A 23,437-nucleotide genomic window follows, 5' to 3' on the forward strand; every position below is an offset into this window, starting at 1 on the left:
CATTGAAGTCTAAAAAAATCTCACGTTTTTAAACTTGCCCAAGGTCACCATTAAATAAAGCTCCAAATCAGGTGGCACACTTTAAATCACTTTTACTTCACACATTTAAAAAAAAAAAAAAAAAAAAAAAAAAGGCCGTCAGTAAATCTGCCGTTCAAGCCCACCCAGTGGGCATTCAGCACCCAGGGTGGGAACCCAATGACTAGGTTGGTGAGTGAGGCTTCTTTTATAAGAACCGAAGGGTTCCTTTTTCCAGCAGGATTAAAAGACTGAAAACACCTAACCTTCAGTTGGTAGTGGATACGGTCTATAAGTTTTGAAATAGTCAGTATAGGGAAGACGGATTAACTTTACCCTTCTCACTCTCAAATTGTTTCATAGATTAGTCTTGCATCATCAATAGTTTATAGGAAACAGTTTCAACATAATTTACATTATTACTATTCAAACATTTACAACAGCTGATTAAAACATGACATATGTTTAATGTTAAGAGTATAAAACCAGTATTTCAAATAGTGAGGAGCTGAGTGCCCTTAGTGATGGCACTAATATGGATATACCATAAAGCAGGTAACCGGAGGACCATTCATATGTAGACGTTTATCGGTGACAATCGGATACTTCTAACAGCCAATATTCTGCCCATCATCTGACAGTCTGTGTCGACACATCAACTCAGCAAGAGATATCCTGGCCATCATCAGGAAGGTGAAATGAGACAAATGTGGTTGGCTGTGCCTCAAGGATATCGGCTATGAATGATCCAGAGAAGAAGAGTTTGAGACTAAATATTGCAATTAGCTCTTCAGTAAATCTTAAAGTAAACACAGATGTACTGCTGGACAATCTTAAGAAATAAAGAACAGCTCCAAATTAAGATACAGACAGAAAGGTTCAATGACACAGCATGGACCGAGCATGCAAAAGTAAGTCACAAGAAGAATCTGACCATGGCAAGTATTTATTTTATTTTTCGGAGTTTTATATAGCGCAAACTTGACCCAAAGGTATTGGGTATCCGAGCGCTTTACATGAGCACCAGTTTCTTACACAAAGACACATTAATTTTTGTTAGGCACAGGGAGATTAAGTGATTTGCCCAGAATCACAAGATGTTGAGCGTCATTGCTGAGACTCGAACCCCCAGATTTGAGATCAACAGCCCTAGCTGTTAGGCTACATCCTCTCCCCATTCAAAATATGGCACTCTTGGTTCACTGTCATCTGGCGTACGAAAAAAAGTAATTAAAAACATCTTTTGATGCCTCTCACATCAAAACGGTATCTTAAAGGGGATACCAGGAGGCAGAGCTATAAAGGGGCCAAAATGCCACATTCTACTGAGACTCCGGGTGAACTTTTCCTACTCATCATGTCTGTGGCTGTTAGGGACACAATGCCTTGGAGAGCCCACTCCGTACTTGCAAGATGGAGAAGCATTGAATGGTCCGATAATCTGGTGTAGGATGTGTTCCCTAGGGAATGATGCTACATTGATTCCTCTCATTAGCAGAGCGTCTTGATTGCAAGGAGTTGCACTGCAAGACTTGAGGCGAGCCAGCAGACATCGATAGCTGTGTGATGCTGACGAGGTTATAGATATCTGAAGCTGTGTGAATGATGTCAGCGTTGGGTGGAACCTGCAGAAGAGACCGGCATATGAGTTGGTGGAATTGCAGCCCTCAGATTGATATGGGGCTGTGCTCATGTCGGGGGACCTTCAAGTGCCACTGTAATCTGGTACAAAATTTGAAGTGACCCATCAGATTATGGGAGACTGAAGGTATAGGAGGATCACACCGGTTCACTGCCATGTGGGTGGGTCTTCCTGTCCCGCAGAGTAAATAAAGGACCCTGCTGACATGATCTAAAACACCATATGCTAAGACACAGACGGTCACAAAGAAAGAAATGAAGAGCCCTCTGAGGATAGTGATATAATGAAAAAAGGCTCCTCTGCTGTATTAATTCTCTTCATGATGATCCAGACTAGAAGACTGAAAGACTGAAAATACTGTTAAAGTTTTGGAAGACAACCAGAGGGACTAACCGGACAAGTTTTGAAAGTGGAACTGGTTACGGAGAGTCATACATATGAACTGCGCAAAATGGAGAACTCAAATTGATATGTGAGAGTTGAGACTGAGCAACCAAGATAATATGCTGGATGGGCAATATATTAAAGCTAGCTACAACAAGCATTTGCAATGCAATAGGTCTCGCATTTTCTAGAATTTGAGCAATTGGCATTATAAATGAAAATGCCTTTTATTTACGTATTGTTTTTTTACACAAATAAAAAGACATCGTTATTTACAATGCCAATGGCTTAAACTCTTGAAAATGCGAGACCTATTGCATTGCAAATGCTTGTTTTATTTAAGACGCGTAGATCCGGCTCCAGAGGAAAGTAAAGATTTAGAGAGATCACTTTTAAAGCAGCATCATAAGCACCTCACCCTTGGGATTCCGTGCATAATAATTACTCATAGCACTTAGTCCCACCTTTGTTGCAAACGGTAAACACTGTACATGAAAGGTGTTGCTGGTATTCTATATAAAGTTATCGGCATCACAAGGATAAAAGGCTGCATTCGTCCTGTTGAATTCAAACCCAGGATCTGTACATGACAGCACATATCAGTGACAAGCTAAACCATGCTGCTAGTTTACAAATAACAATCAGCACAGCATATTGGTGGGAGGGCCAGCTGAGACCAGATAAAAGGAATTAGATTGTAGTGAGAGAGGGGATGGGCTTGTTATACTGGGACAGTAAAGGCAGTTTTTATAAATGAACACTTCACACAATTACATTTTAAAGCACAGCAAGATAAGCGACTTGCACAGAACAGCAGTATTATTTTGTCAAGTTCCTTGCCTTCTACATTTTCACCAATAACCATTGTCATACAATATTAATGCTACATAAGCAAGTCACCTTTAAAGCTCCTGACATAAAGACCGCTCAGAACTCCAGCTCCTCAAGCAACAGCAACGCAGGACCATGAACCAAAAGAGAAGAAAACCAGACAGCAAGCCTTCTGCTGAGATCTGCGAATCTGGAAGAAGTTCCCAGTACAGATCTCCTCTCCACTTTTGTAGCGCTAAAGTGAAAGCGGTCGTGCTGTGAATTAAATAAATAAATAAGCGCAGCAGCTAAAGGGAAAGCGGCCCGCGCTGTTAAATAAATCAGCACAGCCGGTAAAGTGAAAACAGACTGCGTAGTAGATTAAATAAACAAGCAAAATAGTGCTCACAGCCAAGTTGAGGCAGACGGTGTAACCACACACTTATAAGGTCCAGTCATTATGGGAGGTAACAAATGCACACAAGGCGGTACCAAGGAGGGATTAACAAGCCTAATATCGACTTGGAAGCCAGTGTTTATGAAGGCCAATAACAAGCCAATTAAAAATATGGGCAGAGTAGACATGGCTTCAGCCATACTCCCATACTGCATGCCTCGCAGTAGCGCATGGGCTGCACAAGGTCGACCTAAAAACAGAACTGGTCTAACTAGTCATGCATGGACCTGGGAAACTTGGCAGCTATGTTGAGGTTCAAATCATAGAAACCGCTTAGGTGGGGTTTCCTGAGTTCCAGTAGTAAATGAGTGGGGGTCCACACATTTCAAAAGGTTTTAAACCGCTGGGTTAGACAAATTCCAAATAAAGTGAGCTCTTCATGTATACCCTCATCTCTGTTTACATTTCAATAGGGTAAGTACTGTATTCTGCTACTTTTTAACCAGCCTAGATAAAGTTACCGACTATGCAAAATAAAGACCAGGAGCAATTCCTGCTCTAATTTTTTTTTTTTTTTTTTTTTTTTTTTTTTTTTTATTTCAAAAAATTTTATTGAAATGAATAAGGTAAGTTTTGCATATACATGGTATACATTAGTGCCCGGTGGTGGCCAGAGCACGAGAGAGAGAAAGAAGAGAGAGAAAAAGAGAGAGGAGAGGGGGGGGGGGGCGCTATCGTTTTAGGTATTCGTCTAGAGCTGCCCACATGTTCTCTTTGGCTGTATGGTTCGCTGCCTTGTGTTTGGCAGTGATGTTGTCTGCTGCTCGGAGGAATGTTACCCAGTTGAACCAGCGCTTGAAGGTGGCTTTGCTGGCGGACTTCCAGTACTGCAGAATATTTTTGACCGCTGCCGTTAGGAGCATGTCAACCAAATCTCGAGTCAAACCCACTAGCGCACCCTGGGTACTCAACGCTGCCGGTCCCTGGTGGGGCTCTTCCATCCCAGCCTAACAGCTCGATAGGCAGACTCCATGCTTGATATCGATGGCCCAAACTCAACTCTCATCAGGTGCAGCAGCAGGGAAGTCTTTTCCGGTGCACCAAATATTTCTTCAGCGATGGAGGGGGCAGGGGGAATGGGGTGGAGGTCTTTTTCGTAGCCGGTCGTTTTTACTAACCAATTGCGTGAATCACTGGGCAGTGCACACACAACGACCCGCCTAGTACCGCCTCTAGCCTGTCTATCAGTTTAAAACCAGCTATGTGATAACCTCCCCTCGCCTGGGCATTATTAACACTGGTCAGAGACTGAATTAAAATAGAAGCAAAAGAATGCACAAAATTAGGAGGTAATGATCGGGTCTGGGAACCTACAGTATGATTCTAGAGGGTTGGCAAGCGGGCATAGGCTCCTTGGACAGTGTAAGCTATTTCCATTCATTGCGGGGTACGAGCGTCTTCTGTGCGTGGGTGAAGGGGTTCTCTGGGGAGCAGCAGCGTGTCTGGGGTTGCCCTGAGCAACATAAAAGGCTGAAGGAAGCGTATTGAAGAAAGGCTCCTAGGCATTGTAAAACAAGCTGCCGCCATTGCGCAAAGGCAGCCGCTTGTTTATATTTGCATCACGCTTTCACTTTAACAATAGCTGCCGCCCCACACAGTACTTGCGGGGTTGGCAGGCAGCTTTTATTAAAGTGAAAGTGTGATGCAAAAATAAACACGTGGCCGGCACTGACAAAGCCGACTGAAAAAAAATAGTGCTTACCGACTAATGAAGGAGATCGTGTAATGCTACAAGTGAAAAATCCAGTCCTGATGGGCGGTCACAAAAGGAGACAGGGCAGTAACAAGGAGGAACTAAGAATCCTCATTATAAATCGGACGTCAGCATTTACCATGGACAATGACACCAGCCAATGAAAAATATGGGCAGAGAGAAGGCGAGGCTTACACACCATACTCTATTACTGCCTGCCTCGCAGAGCATGCGCGCTGCAATGCTGGGCTCGACCTAAAAATCTACTGTTTTGAAAGCATGCAGAGAGGTGCCCAACTTGGAGTGAATGGGTTTTCCCTACTGACTCCAGTCAGCAATAGTGGAAGTGATAAGGGACATGCTGGAATTCATGGAAGGTGATGATACCATTGTAGTCTTCAAAACAAAGACAATGCAGACTTCTCACCAAAAACTGTGGCACGCAGAGAAGCATCAAGTGTCAATCTGGCCCCCGCTTTCTCACCTGGGCAGAATTTTACAGCATCCACTGGCCTCAAACTGCTGAGAGTAACAGGGACACACCTGCGAACCCAGGATGCTCTGAAAAGTCAGAGGGGTCCACACAGGACTGTTAGGATGGCAAAGCCAGGTGAAACAAGAACAACTCCTGAAGAGGAAAGGTGAAGAGCGCCATTCCCAGAGCCTAAATGTGCCAAGACTGAAAATAAAAGAATACAGGTAGGAATCCATCTTCAATAAAGTTGGACCGGATATATGAAAATATCTGCATACTTGAAGGTAAAAATTTACAACCTACCCAAATAAGTTTAATGAGCAAACCAAACCTCAGTTATAACAGTGAGCTCTGAGAAACACATCAAAAGCAGAATAAGTACAGTAAATGCATACAACATAAATGATTGTGCAGAGAACTGCACTGGTTGGTTTAAGTGCCAGTTCACACGATTTGCTATAAAAAGAGCAATACCCATACACAAATAACGGTAGGAGTGAGTAGAGGATACTGTGCGACAACGTGCAGGGACTGTTCTCGCTCTATTGGGTGCAGATCCACATTAAACACCTAAAATAGGCTGCCATGAAGCAACACAGTCCTTTGCAGTAACCGATACCCAAGATACAACTATAGAAGCAGAAATCTATAATGCACTATTAACTAGTGGCTTGAACATATAGAAATACCTGCAGACGCAGATTGACTATATGTCAGAGCAAGTTCATCCCAGTGGAAGAGGTACTTTTGTGAAAAATATCTCCACAGCAACAAAAAAAATGCAGAATATTGAATAAAAAGGCCACTGGCATATCATCATCCCTCACAAAGGATGGGTTGAAAAGTTGAATGGCTAAATTTCAATCTAGCATTAAAAAAATCCCTGACAGAGGGGCTATGCACTCAGGGAGGAACTACTGCAAGACTGATGGAAATGAAAAGCAATCTGCATTCACTGAAGCAAAGGCCTGAGCCTGCAGAAAGCAGACTACACTCAAAAGTCATAGTGGAACAGCTCAAGTACACGGTCACCATCCTAAGACACAAACCCTAGCCTTAAAGGAGAAGTGCAAAGACCTTGAAAATAGGTCTGGAAGGGAGAACATCCATATCTGTAACCTTATGGAAGAAGAGGATGACAATATTTATGAAATATGAAACTGACAAGACAACTACTTGGCTCACACGATTATACATGTTTAATAATGTGAGGAAACGTTTCATCCCACAACTTTGAGTTGGCCATCTGGGAAATAAATAGTTTGATATCATCGGGGAGAAGGAAGAGGGAATTACCCAGCTTAACATGATACATACATTACTGACAGACAAGCAACTACTAAAGGAAATGCTGCTTACACTATATCATTCAAGTTACCATCCTTATATGTTAAAGGACCTCGTGCTCCAAATAAGAGGCATAAAATACCGCAGTATATTATTCAACAGCACACAGGCATTATATACCTGCAGAAGTCATATCTTGGCCTGGAACTAATTCACAAAGTTTAACCGCACCAATACTGGGCCTCAGTCATGACCATAACTGCTGGGCTTGTCATACTAATATAAAGGGGAAAAGAACTTAAGGGGACCATGAAGAGCAGTACATTAGAATCGGGATAAAACCGGGCTTAAACAATATCACACTCATGAATATATACACTCTAATGTGTCACAGGATAAGCTCTTGTGGACACGCTAATGGAGGACAACTGGAGAAGAAATACTGGGTTAAAATCTATTAAATACTGGAATACAGAAATACTGGGTTATCTACTAAGCTGTGGGTCTGAGACCCACAGCTTAGTAGATAAGAGACTGGAAGGAGGAGCAGGAACAGCATTCTGAGGAACAAAGAAAAAAGTTGGGGCATGGGAATAGATGAACACAATGCGGGATCCAAACCCTGACAACAAAGACTACCCTTTTTACCTACATGTGCACAAGTCCTTTTCCCTAAAAGACTACATGTTGCTCAAGGACTCCAATATTCATTATGGGCATTACACTATTTAGAACCCACAGACCAGCGTGGAACTTGAAGACACCTCTTTGGCCACATCTGACATTCTCCTAGGAAACAGTAATCAGAGAAACAACAATCTAAAAGGCAGCTACAGTAGTAAGGGACGCTAGACTCTAAGAATGTAAACTAATAGAAAAATTAAAACAACTGGAAACACAAGACAAAAGGCATTCCAAAATGATGGCAAGGACAATATTGCAGGCTTAAGAGTGCACCCTCACCTCCTTAGAACTAATAAGGCAGAAATGACAGTGTTAAAACTAGGACAAACATTTTACGAGAAGAACTAAGGCAGGGACTCTCTTAGCATAAAGATTAAGGGCTAGAGCTAAAACACATATAGGCAAAGTTAACAAAGTGGGACATAGGCAATTAGGAAAATGACAAGCGAAAAGCTTTCAAAAGCTTCTACCAAAATCTTTATGGAGATGGGGAAGAAAGATCCCTAGTGGAGATTAAAGGATACTTCGATTCAGTTCAGTTTACTATTCCTCCCCTCCAACTGTACTGATGAATTTGCATGCAGCCATATAAAACCCTTGGATGTGATGGAATACCAATGGATTTTTATTTTTAAAAAAAAGTATCCTACCACAGATAAAAAAACACCTGGTAAATCTTTTTAACTATATTGCATAAAATGGAACTATCACAATTTCAGAGAGGAAGGCTAAAATCTCATTGACTCTAAAACCAGAGAAGAAACAAACAGGCCTTAACTCATATATGTCAATAGGCATACTGAACTCAAACGTTAAAATTGTCATTGAAATTCTCACAAATAAGCAAGTGTTTTTTTTTTTTTTTTTTAAAAGAAGGTGACTCGTTACGTTAGTATTGTTAACCAACCATACTACATAACTCGTTTATTTCTTTGCAGGTTGTTTCTGGAAATTGCTAGCCCTTTGAGCCCATGGGAAGCACGAATGATCGTCTAATAAATTCTATTTAGTGGTTACGGGCGTTTCCATAGATTTGGGGTGATTCGGCATTCCCGCTTTAAAATAGTCTTTCTTGATTGACTATCGACTCATCCACTAAACTGCGTAGCCATCAGATTTATTGGCAGGATGCATTTGGACTCCTTTTCCAACGCATGTTAACGTGGATTATAGTCACACCATTGCATAATTAGCTACTAATCGATTATTAGGATGTTTCACCACTTGGGCTATCGCGTTCAATCTGAGGCTTAACTTCGTATGTTCAGTTAGATAAAGTATTTCAAGGCCTGTCTCTTTCCTTTACCGAAAGGGTGAAGTCCAATACCCGTTGTCCTGATGATGACCTCATCCAATTTTGACTCTAAAGTTCGAAACTTCGACATCAGCAGACTGACCCACTGTATTATTAATACTAAATGATACATGTATGCTGAGAAGTTTTTTCAATCCTGATAAATATCTTATTTTGGCCTGTCTTTTCACTGTATGTATTCCACAATGAGATCACTTTTTCACTGCAACTCTTTGCAACCGTTCTCACCTAATTTTATGATGATAATTCTGTTTTTAATTGGAGAAATGTTTGATCAATAAATATATACCAAAAGCATATGTTCAGGCCCTATTCATTCATTGGAACTGTACCATTTGGAACACCTTTTGTCGCAGAATGTTCTGCCCATGTCTCTCCATTGGGCTGCCCTGTTTTCCCCAATTTTGCCCAGGTGGAAGCAGCTAAGGCTTTTGTAGAGAAGCTGGCTGAAAGCACATGAAAAGGGGGTGCACCATCAGGATTCAAGCAAGCCGGGCCGAAGACGCCTGAAATGGCAGAAACCGGTCCCCGGAAGCTTGTTTCCTTCCCAGTGTAAGAATTGGCTTTTGTAGTCTGGTCTGCCCTGTTCCCATGATGCACTGGGCCAGGGACAGACTCATTTGCATACAGCCAGGTTCTGAAACTGGGATGGTGCAATGAGCTAAAAAACGGTGTTGGATCTAGCCCTGATCTCTTGACTGGGTGAGAGTACTCTGCTTAATTCAGAGACTCTGTCCATCACCACCCCTTGTTGTAAATAATTTTGTCCACCCTAAGCGTGGAAGGGTATACTCAGATGTGAGTCCCTTGCTCATTGCACCATCAGGATTCAAGCAAGCCGGGCCGAAGACGCCTGAAATGGCAGAAACCGGTCCCCGGAAGCTTGTTTCCTTCCCAGTGTAAGAATTGGCTTTTGTAGTCTGGTCTGCCCTGTTCCCATGATGCACTGGGCCAGGGACAGACTAATTTGCATACAGCCAGGTTCTGAAACTGGGATGGTGCAATGAGCTAAAAAACGGTGTTGGATCTAGCCCTGATCTCTTGACTGGGTGAGAGTACTCTGCTTAATTCAGAGACTCTGTCCATCACCACCCCTTGTTGTAAATAATTTTGTCCACCCTAAGCGTGGAAGGGTATACTCAGATGTGAGTCCCTTGCTCATTGCACCATCAGGATTCAAGCAAGCCGGGCCGAAGACGCCTGAAATGGCAGAAACCGGTCCCCGGAAGCTTGTTTCCTTCCCAGTGTAAGAATTGGCTTTTGTAGTCTGGTCTGCCCTGTTCCCATGATGCACTGGGCCAGGGACAGACTAATTTGCATACAGCCAGGTTCTGAAACTGGGATGGTGCAATGAGCTAAAAAACGGTGTTGGATCTAGCCCTGATCTCTTGACTGGGTGAGAGTACTCTGCTTAATTCAGAGACTCTGTCCATCACCACCCCTTGTTGTAAATAATTTTGTCCACCCTAAGCGTGGAAGGGTATACTCAGATGTGAGTCCCTTGCTCATTGCACCATCAGGATTCAAGCAAGCCGGGCCGAAGACGCCTGAAATGGCAGAAACCGGTCCCCGGAAGCTTGTTTCCTTCCCAGTGTAAGAATTGGCTTTTGTAGTCTGGTCTGCCCTGTTCCCATGATGCACTGGGCCAGGGACAGACTAATTTGCATACAGCCAGGTTCTGAAACTGGGATGGTGCAATGAGCTAAAAAACGGTGTTGGATCTAGCCCTGATCTCTTGACTGGGTGAGAGTACTCTGCTTAATTCAGAGACTCTGTCCATCACCACCCCTTGTTGTAAATAATTTTGTCCACCCTAAGCGTGGAAGGGTATACTCAGATGTGAGTCCCTTGCTCATTGCACCATCAGGATTCAAGCAAGCCGGGCCGAAGACGCCTGAAATGGCAGAAACCGGTCCCCGGAAGCTTGTTTCCTTCCCAGTGTAAGAATTGGCTTTTGTAGTCTGGTCTGCCCTGTTCCCATGATGCACTGGGCCAGGGACAGACTAATTTGCATACAGCCAGGTTCTGAAACTGGGATGGTGCAATGAGCTAAAAAACGGTGTTGGATCTAGCCCTGATCTCTTGACTGGGTGAGAGTACTCTGCTTAATTCAGAGACTCTGTCCATCACCACCCCTTGTTGTAAATAATTTTGTCCACCCTAAGCGTGGAAGGGTATACTCAGATGTGAGTCCCTTGCTCATTGCACCATCAGGATTCAAGCAAGCCGGGCCGAAGACGCCTGAAATGGCAGAAACCGGTCCCCGGAAGCTTGTTTCCTTCCCAGTGTAAGAATTGGCTTTTGTAGTCTGGTCTGCCCTGTTCCCATGATGCACTGGGCCAGGGACAGACTAATTTGCATACAGCCAGGTTCTGAAACTGGGATGGTGCAATGAGCTAAAAAACGGTGTTGGATCTAGCCCTGATCTCTTGACTGGGTGAGAGTACTCTGCTTAATTCAGAGACTCTGTCCATCACCACCCCTTGTTGTAAATAATTTTGTCCACCCTAAGCGTGGAAGGGTATACTCAGATGTGAGTCCCTTGCTCATTGCACCATCAGGATTCAAGCAAGCCGGGCCGAAGACGCCTGAAATGGCAGAAACCGGTCCCCGGAAGCTTGTTTCCTTCCCAGTGTAAGAATTGGCTTTTGTAGTCTGGTCTGCCCTGTTCCCATGATGCACTGGGCCAGGGACAGACTAATTTGCATACAGCCAGGTTCTGAAACTGGGATGGTGCAATGAGCTAAAAAACGGTGTTGGATCTAGCCCTGATCTCTTGACTGGGTGAGAGTACTCTGCTTAATTCAGAGACTCTGTCCATCACCACCCCTTGTTGTAAATAATTTTGTCCACCCTAAGCGTGGAAGGGTATACTCAGATGTGAGTCCCTTGCTCATTGCACCATCAGGATTCAAGCAAGCCGGGCCGAAGACGCCTGAAATGGCAGAAACCGGTCCCCGGAAGCTTGTTTCCTTCCCAGTGTAAGAATTGGCTTTTGTAGTCTGGTCTGCCCTGTTCCCATGATGCACTGGGCCAGGGACAGACTAATTTGCATACAGCCAGGTTCTGAAACTGGGATGGTGCAATGAGCTAAAAAACGGTGTTGGATCTAGCCCTGATCTCTTGACTGGGTGAGAGTACTCTGCTTAATTCAGAGACTCTGTCCATCACCACCCCTTGTTGTAAATAATTTTGTCCACCCTAAGCGTGGAAGGGTATACTCAGATGTGAGTCCCTTGCTCATTGCACCATCAGGATTCAAGCAAGCCGGGCCGAAGACGCCTGAAATGGCAGAAACCGGTCCCCGGAAGCTTGTTTCCTTCCCAGTGTAAGAATTGGCTTTTGTAGTCTGGTCTGCCCTGTTCCCATGATGCACTGGGCCAGGGACAGACTAATTTGCATACAGCCAGGTTCTGAAACTGGGATGGTGCAATGAGCTAAAAAACGGTGTTGGATCTAGCCCTGATCTCTTGACTGGGTGAGAGTACTCTGCTTAATTCAGAGACTCTGTCCATCACCACCCCTTGTTGTAAATAATTTTGTCCACCCTAAGCGTGGAAGGGTATACTCAGATGTGAGTCCCTTGCTCATTGCACCATCAGGATTCAAGCAAGCCGGGCCGAAGACGCCTGAAATGGCAGAAACCGGTCCCCGGAAGCTTGTTTCCTTCCCAGTGTAAGAATTGGCTTTTGTAGTCTGGTCTGCCCTGTTCCCATGATGCACTGGGCCAGGGACAGACTAATTTGCATACAGCCAGGTTCTGAAACTGGGATGGTGCAATGAGCTAAAAAACGGTGTTGGATCTAGCCCTGATCTCTTGACTGGGTGAGAGTACTCTGCTTAATTCAGAGACTCTGTCCATCACCACCCCTTGTTGTAAATAATTTTGTCCACCCTAAGCGTGGAAGGGTATACTCAGATGTGAGTCCCTTGCTCATTGCACCATCAGGATTCAAGCAAGCCGGGCCGAAGACGCCTGAAATGGCAGAAACCGGTCCCCGGAAGCTTGTTTCCTTCCCAGTGTAAGAATTGGCTTTTGTAGTCTGGTCTGCCCTGTTCCCATGATGCACTGGGCCAGGGACAGACTAATTTGCATACAGCCAGGTTCTGAAACTGGGATGGTGCAATGAGCTAAAAAACGGTGTTGGATCTAGCCCTGATCTCTTGACTGGGTGAGAGTACTCTGCTTAATTCAGAGACTCTGTCCATCACCACCCCTTGTTGTAAATAATTTTGTCCACCCTAAGCGTGGAAGGGTATACTCAGATGTGAGTCCCTTGCTCATTGCACCATCAGGATTCAAGCAAGCCGGGCCGAAGACGCCTGAAATGGCAGAAACCGGTCCCCGGAAGCTTGTTTCCTTCCCAGTGTAAGAATTGGCTTTTGTAGTCTGGTCTGCCCTGTTCCCATGATGCACTGGGCCAGGGACAGACTAATTTGCATACAGCCAGGTTCTGAAACTGGGATGGTGCAATGAGCTAAAAAATGGTGTTGGATCTAGCCCTGATCGCTTGACTGGGTGAGAGTACTCTGCTTAATTCAGAGACTCTGTCCATCACCACCCCTTGTTGTAAATGAAAGCACATGAAGGCTGAAGGTGGAGTCATGTTCCACGGTGGTCACAGCCAATCAGGATAAGAGGGACAACGTATCGATCGTACCTCAAGCATGGAACGACTCCTCTGGAGAAGCAAATATTTTTGGACTATGGTTGTTCAAACAGAGGCTTATTTCCTTTTACTTTGTTTCTTCACCTTGCTCACTTGGCTCTTTTTAGCTGCTCTGATCTAATGCTTACAAGTACATTAATGTAGTCTATCTAATAAAATTAGTATAGTGACTACCTACTGTGGTTAGCTTCAAGGCAAAGTAAAGTAGATAACATCTACTGATTTGCTTATAATGAGCTTATTTTACTATTAAATGTAATACAAAATCACAATATATAGGTACATCAGACTTAGAAGAGTTTCACTTTTAATATAGTACACTTCCTTAAATAGAGGGTTGCTAATAGTATTACTTTCTCTGCTCTCGGCTAGCAATATTAAGTTGACTGTCATTTATTTTACGGGTAGTTCAACAAAAGGAACAACTTTGCAACGCGCGACTGTGAAGATTTTTGAGAAGCTCCTAGCACTGGAACTATCCCAAGCTTGCACGGCCACTAAAGTGCGTAAGCACTGTGAGAATTGTGGCAAAGATTAGTTTATTATCACAAGCTTGTGTGGCCGCAAAACTGCTGGTGTATGAGGCCATGTTAAAGTGAATGTTTGCACTGTGGAGGCTGCAAGGGGTTGCTAATGCAGTGAAGGATCACTACGCAGGATCAAATTATGTTTGGAATTGTTGCACTTTGAACAATGTGGCCGCGCACAAACCCGCTGTGCCTGTAATCTTTTGAGTGGTTACTCTGTGAACCTTAAGTGTGAGAGATCACGCGCGTATGCCTGTAATCTCTAGTATTGTTTATGTGAAAATTGCACGCTGTGCCTGGAATCTTTGAAAGCCTGGAATCTTTTAAATTGTTGCTCTGCGCACATATACACGCGGTATCTGGAACATGCACATACGTGCTGTACGTGGTATGCTATACACATTTCTCTCTCGGAGACTGCCCAGCTCCTCAAAGGGAGTGTGCGGGGGGGCCTTAAGTGGAACTAAGCCCACTCTTATCAGAATCCCAGAGGAAAAAGGAAAGGAAACAAACTGTGTATTAGTCGCTTCACCGATACTGCAAGTGATGTATTAAAGCTCATCTCATTCTTGTTCTCATTGCCCTCATCTGTATCTGTATTTCAGCCAGAAACAGAACATAACTTGGGTATCCTCCTGCGAATGGCTAGTTGTTTCGCCTTCTGCTATGGGGTAGTTTGTTTGTTTATCATCATTTGCTTCCCATGTCATGTGACTTACTGTGACTGGTTAATCCAGTCAAATGACATTAGCAGCCATTTTGATACAGGATCAGAAGCACCAGAGCAGCATCACAGCACAAGAGCATTGGCAACCATCTTGTAGTGTGAATTTTTTTTTTTAAGCAGGTAATTCTCAGGTATCAGCTGGATACCGAAGCCTCAGCAGCTATATTTCAGTGTGTTAATTCATTCTTTTTTTTTTTAGGTGAATTGGGAGTACCCGCAAAAGAAAAAAATGCATCCAGGTGAACAACCTTTAAACTGGGAAAAATGGAAACATGTTTTGGCGCATTATGTGCTTGTTTGCGGAACTTCGCTAAGTGTAGAGTGAAAAATATCTGCTTTTGCATCATTTAGGCCCAGAAGGTCATGAGATCTTCGAACACTTACCTGATTTGCCATCAGAGGAAAGAGCGGACTTGAGGAGTACTAAATTTGCCTTACAAAATTGAACTTGCATTTCTTGCTAAAGGTATCCTGAGTATTGAAAAGATATCACTTTTGGCAAGCGTATGCAAAGAACGGGGGAACGTGTAGAAGAGTACATAACAATTCTCAGAAAGGAAAGCATCAACATGCAACTTTGGAGGAAACTGAGAAGAACGATTAAGGGACCAATTCATGTTAGGATGCAATATACATTAAGACAAAGAATTCTATTGGTAGAAGGAAAACCCAACCTTAAATGAGGTACTCACAATAGCAAGTACAGTTGAGAATGTGTTGATGAGTTAAAAAAGAGTAGTGGATAATAGCAAAGACGGGAATGTACATGTAGTCCAGTCTTAAGAAAGGTAAGGAAAGAGACAATAAAATAAAGGAAAGGATAGCAGCAACAGTGAAAAATTACAGGAAGTTCTAAGGCACGTGCTTTAGGTGTGGTGAATATGGGCATGTGGCTATTAACAGAGAGTGTATTGGGTGGAAGGCCAAGTGTATAAAATGTGGACGTAAATGCAGTGTGTGAAAACGTTGCAGGAGCAGGAACCAAAAAAAAGCCTAAGATGTAACATTTAGAGAAGACAGTGATGAAGAGGAAATTGTGTTACAAGTCATGGAAGAGGACAATGGAGGTCGGTTTGAGTTAATTCAAATAGAGACTGTAACTGTACACATGCTGTTTGACTCCGGGGCCAAGATCACTCTTCTTTCTAGTGAGGTATACTTAAACAATTTTAAAAACACAGCAGTTCTACACAAACTGGACATTCGTCCTTAAGAATATGGAGGTGAACCAATTAGGGTATTTTGTAGGTTGTATCAAGTTTAAGGATGGGTATGTAGCAGGGAAAATATATTTCTCTGAGATGGGTGATTCTCTCATAAGATGGATTCACCAAACGAAATTTATGGTTTACTTGAATCCCAAAAAGTCTACTGCTGTAAGATTAAAACAGATCGAAGGAGACTTAGAAAATGAACATTTGTGCCAAGTAAAAACTAAAAAGCTTAACTATGAGAAGGAATTCCCACAGGTGTAGAAAACAGCTCAGCTGGGTTGCCTAAAAGAGTATGTCCACAAACTAAAGTTCCAAAAGAGAGTGATACCTGTAATTAGCAAACTTAGATGGGGTTCCTATCAAAGTGAAGGAAAGAATGCAAGCAGAGTTAGACAAATTGAAAGGAAGTGGAACCACAGAAGAGATAGAAGCCACAGGAATGGTTTGCTTCAATGGTCATAGCACACAAGACCAATGGAGAAGCCAGGTTGTTTATAGATCTAACTGAATTAAACAAGTGTGTTATAGTAGATCATTACCCATTACCCAACATTTCAAAAATGTTGTCTTTCTTTGAAGGGATTAATTACTTTTCATCCATTGACTTACCTCTCCATACCATCAGGTGAGGTTACACTCAGACTCAAGATCTAAAGGTGTTTACTGTGCCGTTCGGAACATTTACATTTCCAAGGATGCCATTTGGATTGAATTTTTCAGCAGCAGTTTTTCAGAGGATGATGGGGGAATGCTGAAAAGAACAAGTGGATGAAGATCTACTAAGATGACTTCTTACTCTTTGGTAGAAGTATAGAGAAACGTGATTTATGGGATTGAAAGGTTCCAGAAAAATGAAGAGAGTATGGCCTCACATTAAAAACAAAAATGTAATCTCACAGAGATGGATTACTCGGTCCATAAAATTACAGCATCAGGAACTGAACCGAGAAAAGAATTGGTGGACACTATAAACAAAATGACCACACCTGTGAGCAAACATCAGGTAGTTACATTTTTGGGTAGATCAGAATACTATGGCAAATTCATACCTACATTTGCAGAAAAAACAAAATATGACGTTGTTCAAAAAAGGGTATTCATTTTTCCTGGAATGTGGAATGTGAAAAGAAATTCAAAATGTTAAAGGCTCATTTATCCAAAGGAGCTTTGTTTAAAAGTTTTGAACCAGACCATCATTAGGTCTGACAAGTTCAACTGGCTTAGGAGCGATCTTATTACAAAAGCAAGAGGGTGTAGAAAGAACCATACTATTTATCTCTAGGAGCCTGAAAGGATCTGAACTGAACTACTTTGTGGTTGAGAAAGAAGCCTTATTAATCTTCTGGGCAATATGGAAATTTGTTTGGGGTTGGAAGTTTCAAGTAAAGATAGACCACAAACCCCTGGAAATTTTCAGGAAAAATGGCATTGACAACATATCTTCTAGGATAAGAAAATAGGTTGTTGCACTGCAAGAATTCAATTTCCATGCAGAATATGTACCGGGTGCAAAATTCATTTGCCTGATTGTTGTTCATGTCTGGTAGAAAATAACACTGTTACAGCACAGGTGGAGGATGACAAAGGTACAAGTGAAGTTAATGACTATGTTGTATGTTTTATCAGAGATAGTGTGATCAAAGAAGATGAGTGGAATAGAGAGCTGGGAAGTGATGAGACTGTACAGGCAGTAATCAAAGGTATCAGAGAGGACCAGATAAAGGGTTTGAAGGTTGGAAGAATCTTTGAAAGCATTTTTTAGGCTAAAGAGTGAACTTGCATACCAAAACGGTTGCTATTGAGTGGAACAAGGTTAATTTCACACAGAAGTTTGAGAGAACACTAGAAAGAGTTTGCACATAACAGTCACCCAGGCACCTCTAAGACGAAAGAGATAATAAAACAAATGTATTGGTGGCCTGACATGGACATTCATATCGAAGGATCTGTGAGGGAACGTCTTGATTGTGGGAAAAGTGACAAAGTGTTGAAGCCTAGGGTACAACCAATGAATTAAAAGAAACTTCCTAAGAAGGCAGCTATAGATATCATGGGTCTCATCAAGATAGCTAGCTTTGATAAATGTAACATTGTATCAATGGCTATGTACCCTAGATGGCCAGAAATAGAAACAACCAATTCCACAGACTAAAGATGTAGTAGTTTCTGGGAAGCCTTTTTGAGAAACAAGGCTACCCATCCACCCTATTGTCTGACAATGGAGTCCAATTAATCTCTAGAGAAATGGGAAAATATCTGGGTGATAGAGGCATTCGATATAAGATACAGCTCTTCATCACCCAGAAACCAACGAAATGATAGAATTTCTGAAATACAAAATACCAAGAATATTAAATGATTTTAGTAGACCATGAATAAATGCACACACAAAGTATCAACATAACCAACACCACTCCATTTAGGAATGCATCAAAACCTCAATTCAATGAGCATCATTCGGGCCTAAGCAGTGGAAAAATCAGTCATAAATAGGATCCAGCTGAAGCAGTCTCATAATTGTAAATTCTACAGTACTGGAAATCTTTGTACTACTGTATCCATGTTATAAAGCTATCTGAAGCCTATATAGTGATTGAGACATCTCATCAAGACAAAATCGGACTTGTCCGTTAGTGACTTTGTAAAATCGGATTTCTGGGCTGGCTGCTGGCTCTGCCAAGAAGCCATTTCAGTAACATACATGTTGGCTTTCGCCTTCTTTATCACCTAATGCCAAATTAGTGAAAGAAATGGCTGCTTTTATGCAGGGTTAATTATCAGCTACTCATCATTTCACTAGATCATTCAATTTTGTTTGTATAACAGCCTTAGCAACTGTATCAATTCATATATAAAATCAAACAATTAAATGTGACAGTCTTACAACTTTCCTAACTGCCGCCATTTGGAAACTAAATTAAAAAATCCTCTTGTACACAAAAGGAATTGAGATTCAGTTTAAGAACATACATATGCTGTTGCTTATAATCGGAGCCACAGGAGTTATGTGATTCTGTGTCTGCAGCTTTTTTCGCATAATTATAGATTTGCTGCATTTTTCACATAAGCCAGCACTTGCTTCATAAATTCCAAATTAAAAAAAAATATATATATATATATATATATATATGAGAAATTTAGAGTTCAAATGGATCAAACATTACAAAAATGTGACAACGTCTGTTCATATGCAGTGTTAGAACTTTACGTAGGATAAATGGTCATCTTTCTGGGGCTTATTACTATTTGGTTGTAAATTGACACTAATGAGGTGAAATAGTTGTCCACACAGTACTCCCACATGTAAAAATTACAAAATCAATAGTACTTTTTAAAAAATGTGCTGCATAATTTGACTTTTCTTGCCGCATAATTTAGTCAGCTGTGCTGCATAATTTGGTGTTTCCCATAATTGCATAATTCCGGGGACCCTGCTTAGAATATATTATACAAATTTGTGCCTTGTGGGCACAAATGGAAACAATTTCTACTGTCCGCAAGGGTTTTTTCGATTTTCATTAAACATGCTAAAATGCACATAAAAATAAACCCCCTCACCAAACACAAGGTGTAAAAACAAATACTCAACTTCAGTGCACAAATGTATATCACTGTTAATAGAACACCGGGCATATAGACTTTTCCGTAAGTAATTATTTCATTGCAGGTTGCGGTAGCAGAAAGCAGATCTATGAACTCTGCTCTTCACCAAGTGCAGGTGGTATGGAGCACCCTGCCTGACAAGCTACAATATTTAAAACAACTGCTATTATCTAGGAGAACTATTAAGCATGGTTAAACTAATAAGAGGCCCTTTTTGGTTTAATCAATGTATTTTCCATTACAACTGACTGCCTTATGGTCTTTATTACTTTGTAAGCTTGACTATGATCATTTTTCCAAGGTTTTTTGTATTAGGAAGAGAAATTAAAGAAAGCAAAGTAGAGTTTAAAAATGGCATGAGGAGAACTCAAATCTGACTCACTGGAGGTATTGATTCGCACACACCAGCATACAGACTGGAGGGAATTTTTTATCTGAGGGTAGGGAAATTGTGGCAAAAATGTAATTCCGCTAGCACCATGCAGAACAGAGTGTAGACTTACTCATGTCCTTGAAGTAAATATAGTTAGTTTCATGAGAGATTTACAGCTAGTTGATCTGGTTTAACAATATAAAGATTGTCCTTGTGCCTACATTACCTCGCAGCTCTTACGCAGAGTCTAATCCAAGCTCCAAGTCTTGGGACAGAGGAGTACATCAACATTCACTTCCCACACTGTATTGCTCCTCAGAACAGAATTAGTTTAGGATTACAATAAAAATCATACCTGAAGAAATATTCTCTTTGGTTTTGGGTTCGCAGAATCAGAAGTGTAAGGGAAAAATATACCACTACAAACAAGAAGTAATGTAATGGCAGATACTGAAGTCAAGGATAACAGTGTCTTTTTTGTATCATTGGCAAGGTAGATGAAGTTTATCTAGGAAAGAGAAAAAAGAAACAAAATCCAAGTCAACTTATACCCATAAGACAGTCATAAGATGTTTCCAGTACTGTACCGCACAAGCATATAAACTTTAATTTCTATGTTCTTCATTTAATAGTCCTCATAACAATATATTTAGTTACAAAATGCTGTAGTGCTTGCAAACAGAAGCCTGAAATTGCCGCCCCAATTTACAGTACAATATTAAAACAGAATATCACACTGCTGTTATGAACTATATGAAGTAAAAAGGACAATGTCGAATCTGTTAAGCTGGACACCAAATAGACATTTCCAACTGAGTAAGTTTAAGACTTGCAAATATAATTTAATGTTGGAAAGTAAAAAGGAAGCAGAACACGAAGGACAACGTTACTACTAAGGGAGCATCATACCATTTAGGAGCCAAACAGTAATAAAAAGAAATACACACTGCCCTAGCAACCAGGCCTCTCTTAACAGGTAGGTGAGGGCAAGGTACTGGCTTTAACTGAGAATTATTTTCTTACCATTCAAATAGTGCTGTCGATAATGATGGATGGGAAAATTGAAAAAGGCAAAATGCCTATTGTGAGTCACATGCAAGTGTACACGTGAGCATACTGCACATTTTTGGAATGGTTTAAATCCAAGATAGCTGCCATGCGCTGGTATGCATAAGCTAATTGGTTCTCGCATGTGTCTGCATGGATCACCACACGCATGGGTATGACAAGTGTCTTGATACACCGGTGGCCATATTGTTTTTTTTTTAAATTATACTCTAACATGGCCAGCTAGTATTTTAGAACAGTCAAATCAAAATATTTAACGGGCACGGGGGCAACCAAAAAAAAAAAGAGCAGAGGAGTACCACTTAGCAACTGTAGGCCCTCTTAAAGAAAAACAGAGCGGAGGCAGATCAGGGCATAATCCCTTCATATAAAAATAATAGTTAAAAAAGCCATTAGGAAGGGAACCAACAGTAATGTGTGTGTGAACTACTCTGTAATGGGTTTAGCATCTGCAAAATGCATTAGGCTGATACCATCTGTGATGTACAACTACTATGGTCCACTGTGTTGTAAGTCACTGATATCTCAAGGTGAATGAGCGTATCAGAATTCACTTTGTCAAGGGAGGTCAAGAAAGTTTCGCTGACGTCCGAGACAGCAGATTCCATGCCCTTCTTAGGTCTAAAGCAACTGTTTTGTGGCTGGATTTGATGTGATATTCAAGCTGCTTTATGACCACATTTTCTAGGATGTTGCTATTTAAGGAGAGGTTCAAAATGGGTGCGTTTGTTAACTTCGATGGGTCTACTGATACTTCTTAGGTTGGTTTAGGGTTTGGTTGATATGGATAGTGTAGTAGGACTTCTGTCTGCATGGTCACTTGGTACTTTCTCATTTACTCTAGAATTCGTTTTGCCTGCACGGTCTTCTGTTTTCCTCCTTCATCGTTATAGCTTGCAGCATTGTCATTTTAAGTTACCCAGGTTGGTGTCAATACACTTGTTGGTAGATTTGTAATACAGTTTGGGCTTTTTGAGCTTAACAGTTGCCTCAGTATAGCGTTACTCAGTGCTTCTGAGGTGGAGAAGGAAGGTTGGGCCAATAACATCGGGTAACCAGCGCATGTTTCATTGAAGGACTCTATGAATCTTGATAGAAGAGGGGGACCTTTCGTAGGATTTTGCATAGGAGATGCTGGACTATCCTATTTAGGGCCTCTTTGGTGCAAGTAACACATTTTGGGTGCAATCATAACCAAGGAATGGTCAGACCACGAGGTCTGCAGGACTACTGGTTATTGGGTGGACAGTCCATGATAAAAGACCAGGTAGATCGGGCATCCTACTCTGTGGAGATACCAGAGACAAGTTACCTGAACACTAGATAGAATAGATTTTCCTAGACTTTGGCTGCTTGGTTATCACTCATACGGTCTACCAACATACAGAAATCTCGAATTCAGTGCCTATTTTGAGATGTGGATTGAATGGTCGTGTAGGATCTAGGATTTCTTTGAAGACAAACGACCATGAAAGTATGGGTGTCCAGCCACGGCTTTAGGTATGTGTTGCCAAGACCAACAAATATTTAGTATACACTTTTACAGCAGGCTGCATTCAGTTTGATAATGCTAAGAATCGATGTTTCCCACCAACCAGAAAGGGCATAGTTATTTAAACGTCCTCAGGTTGATCGTTGGTGTGAAATCTTCCTGTAACAGGGGACTGGCGTTCTACAACGTCATTATGAACTCAGTAGTGTGGACTTGAGCCACAAGTCAAGAATCAGGGACAAAATGTACTGCTTCTTGTGGATACAAAAATAAACAGTACTGTACACCCCATACCTTTTCGATGCAGGAACAATTACTGATTGGTGCTCTTCTTTGCTAGTAACTTTACACCATTTCAGTAGCTGAAGGATTTGACTAGCTTCATAAAATACTGTTGGGATCTGTAATTTGGTGATTGACTCTTTGCAATATTATTACTGAACAACAGGCACCAGCTACTGGTCTAATATATCAAACTCCTATTTATCTAAAAAGCTCAACCACACTCGGACAAAAGAGTGAAATGGTCAGAGAGAGTGAAATCAGTCTCACTTGCGGGCAGGCCCATGCACTGTGATGTTGCTAAGAGGTGCAACATTGCAAGCCAATTTGCAACATCTTTTGTTACGCAATTCAGTACAATTGATAAAATGTGGTGAGTTATATTCACCAGCACAAAGTCTACAATTTAGCTTGAACTTGAAGTCCAATATCTAACTGCCTTAGTGTTTCCACATGTCAAAATCTAAGAGGTGTAAAGCTTCATGAATATCCCATTTCAGTTCCAAAATCAACCATCTTGCCATGCCAACTCTAGCAGTATCAGCATGCCCAACACAATATGCACTGGAAGTCACATTTTTAGATAGTGTTTCAATAGGAGTCTGATTTGTAAAATCTGAAATAACCAGTTTAGTTTAGAGTTTTACAAATCGTAGAACTGTAAATACAAAATATGCTATTAAGGTGAAGATTCTCAGCAACATGTTACAAAATGA

At 41.7% G+C, this 23,437-nt stretch overlaps 1 protein-coding gene across 2 annotated transcripts in view; it reads right to left on the reverse strand.

The window, feature by feature from the left end:
* The window catches only part of ERMP1 (endoplasmic reticulum metallopeptidase 1), a 689,629-nt gene that overhangs the window by 101,684 nt on the left and 564,508 nt on the right, over nt 1-23,437 (reverse strand). For both annotated transcript variants that reach the window (XM_078675921.1, XM_078675920.1), the window contains one exon: nt 20,235-20,387. In XM_078675921.1, coding sequence (XP_078532047.1) covers nt 20,235-20,387 — 153 coding nt within the window. The remainder of the gene's footprint in view (nt 1-20,234; nt 20,388-23,437) is intronic.

The sequence above is a fragment of the Lissotriton helveticus genome, chromosome 2_1 (genome assembly GCF_964261635.1).
Source record: "Lissotriton helveticus chromosome 2_1, aLisHel1.1, whole genome shotgun sequence".
Lineage (NCBI taxonomy): Eukaryota > Metazoa > Chordata > Amphibia > Caudata > Salamandridae > Lissotriton > Lissotriton helveticus.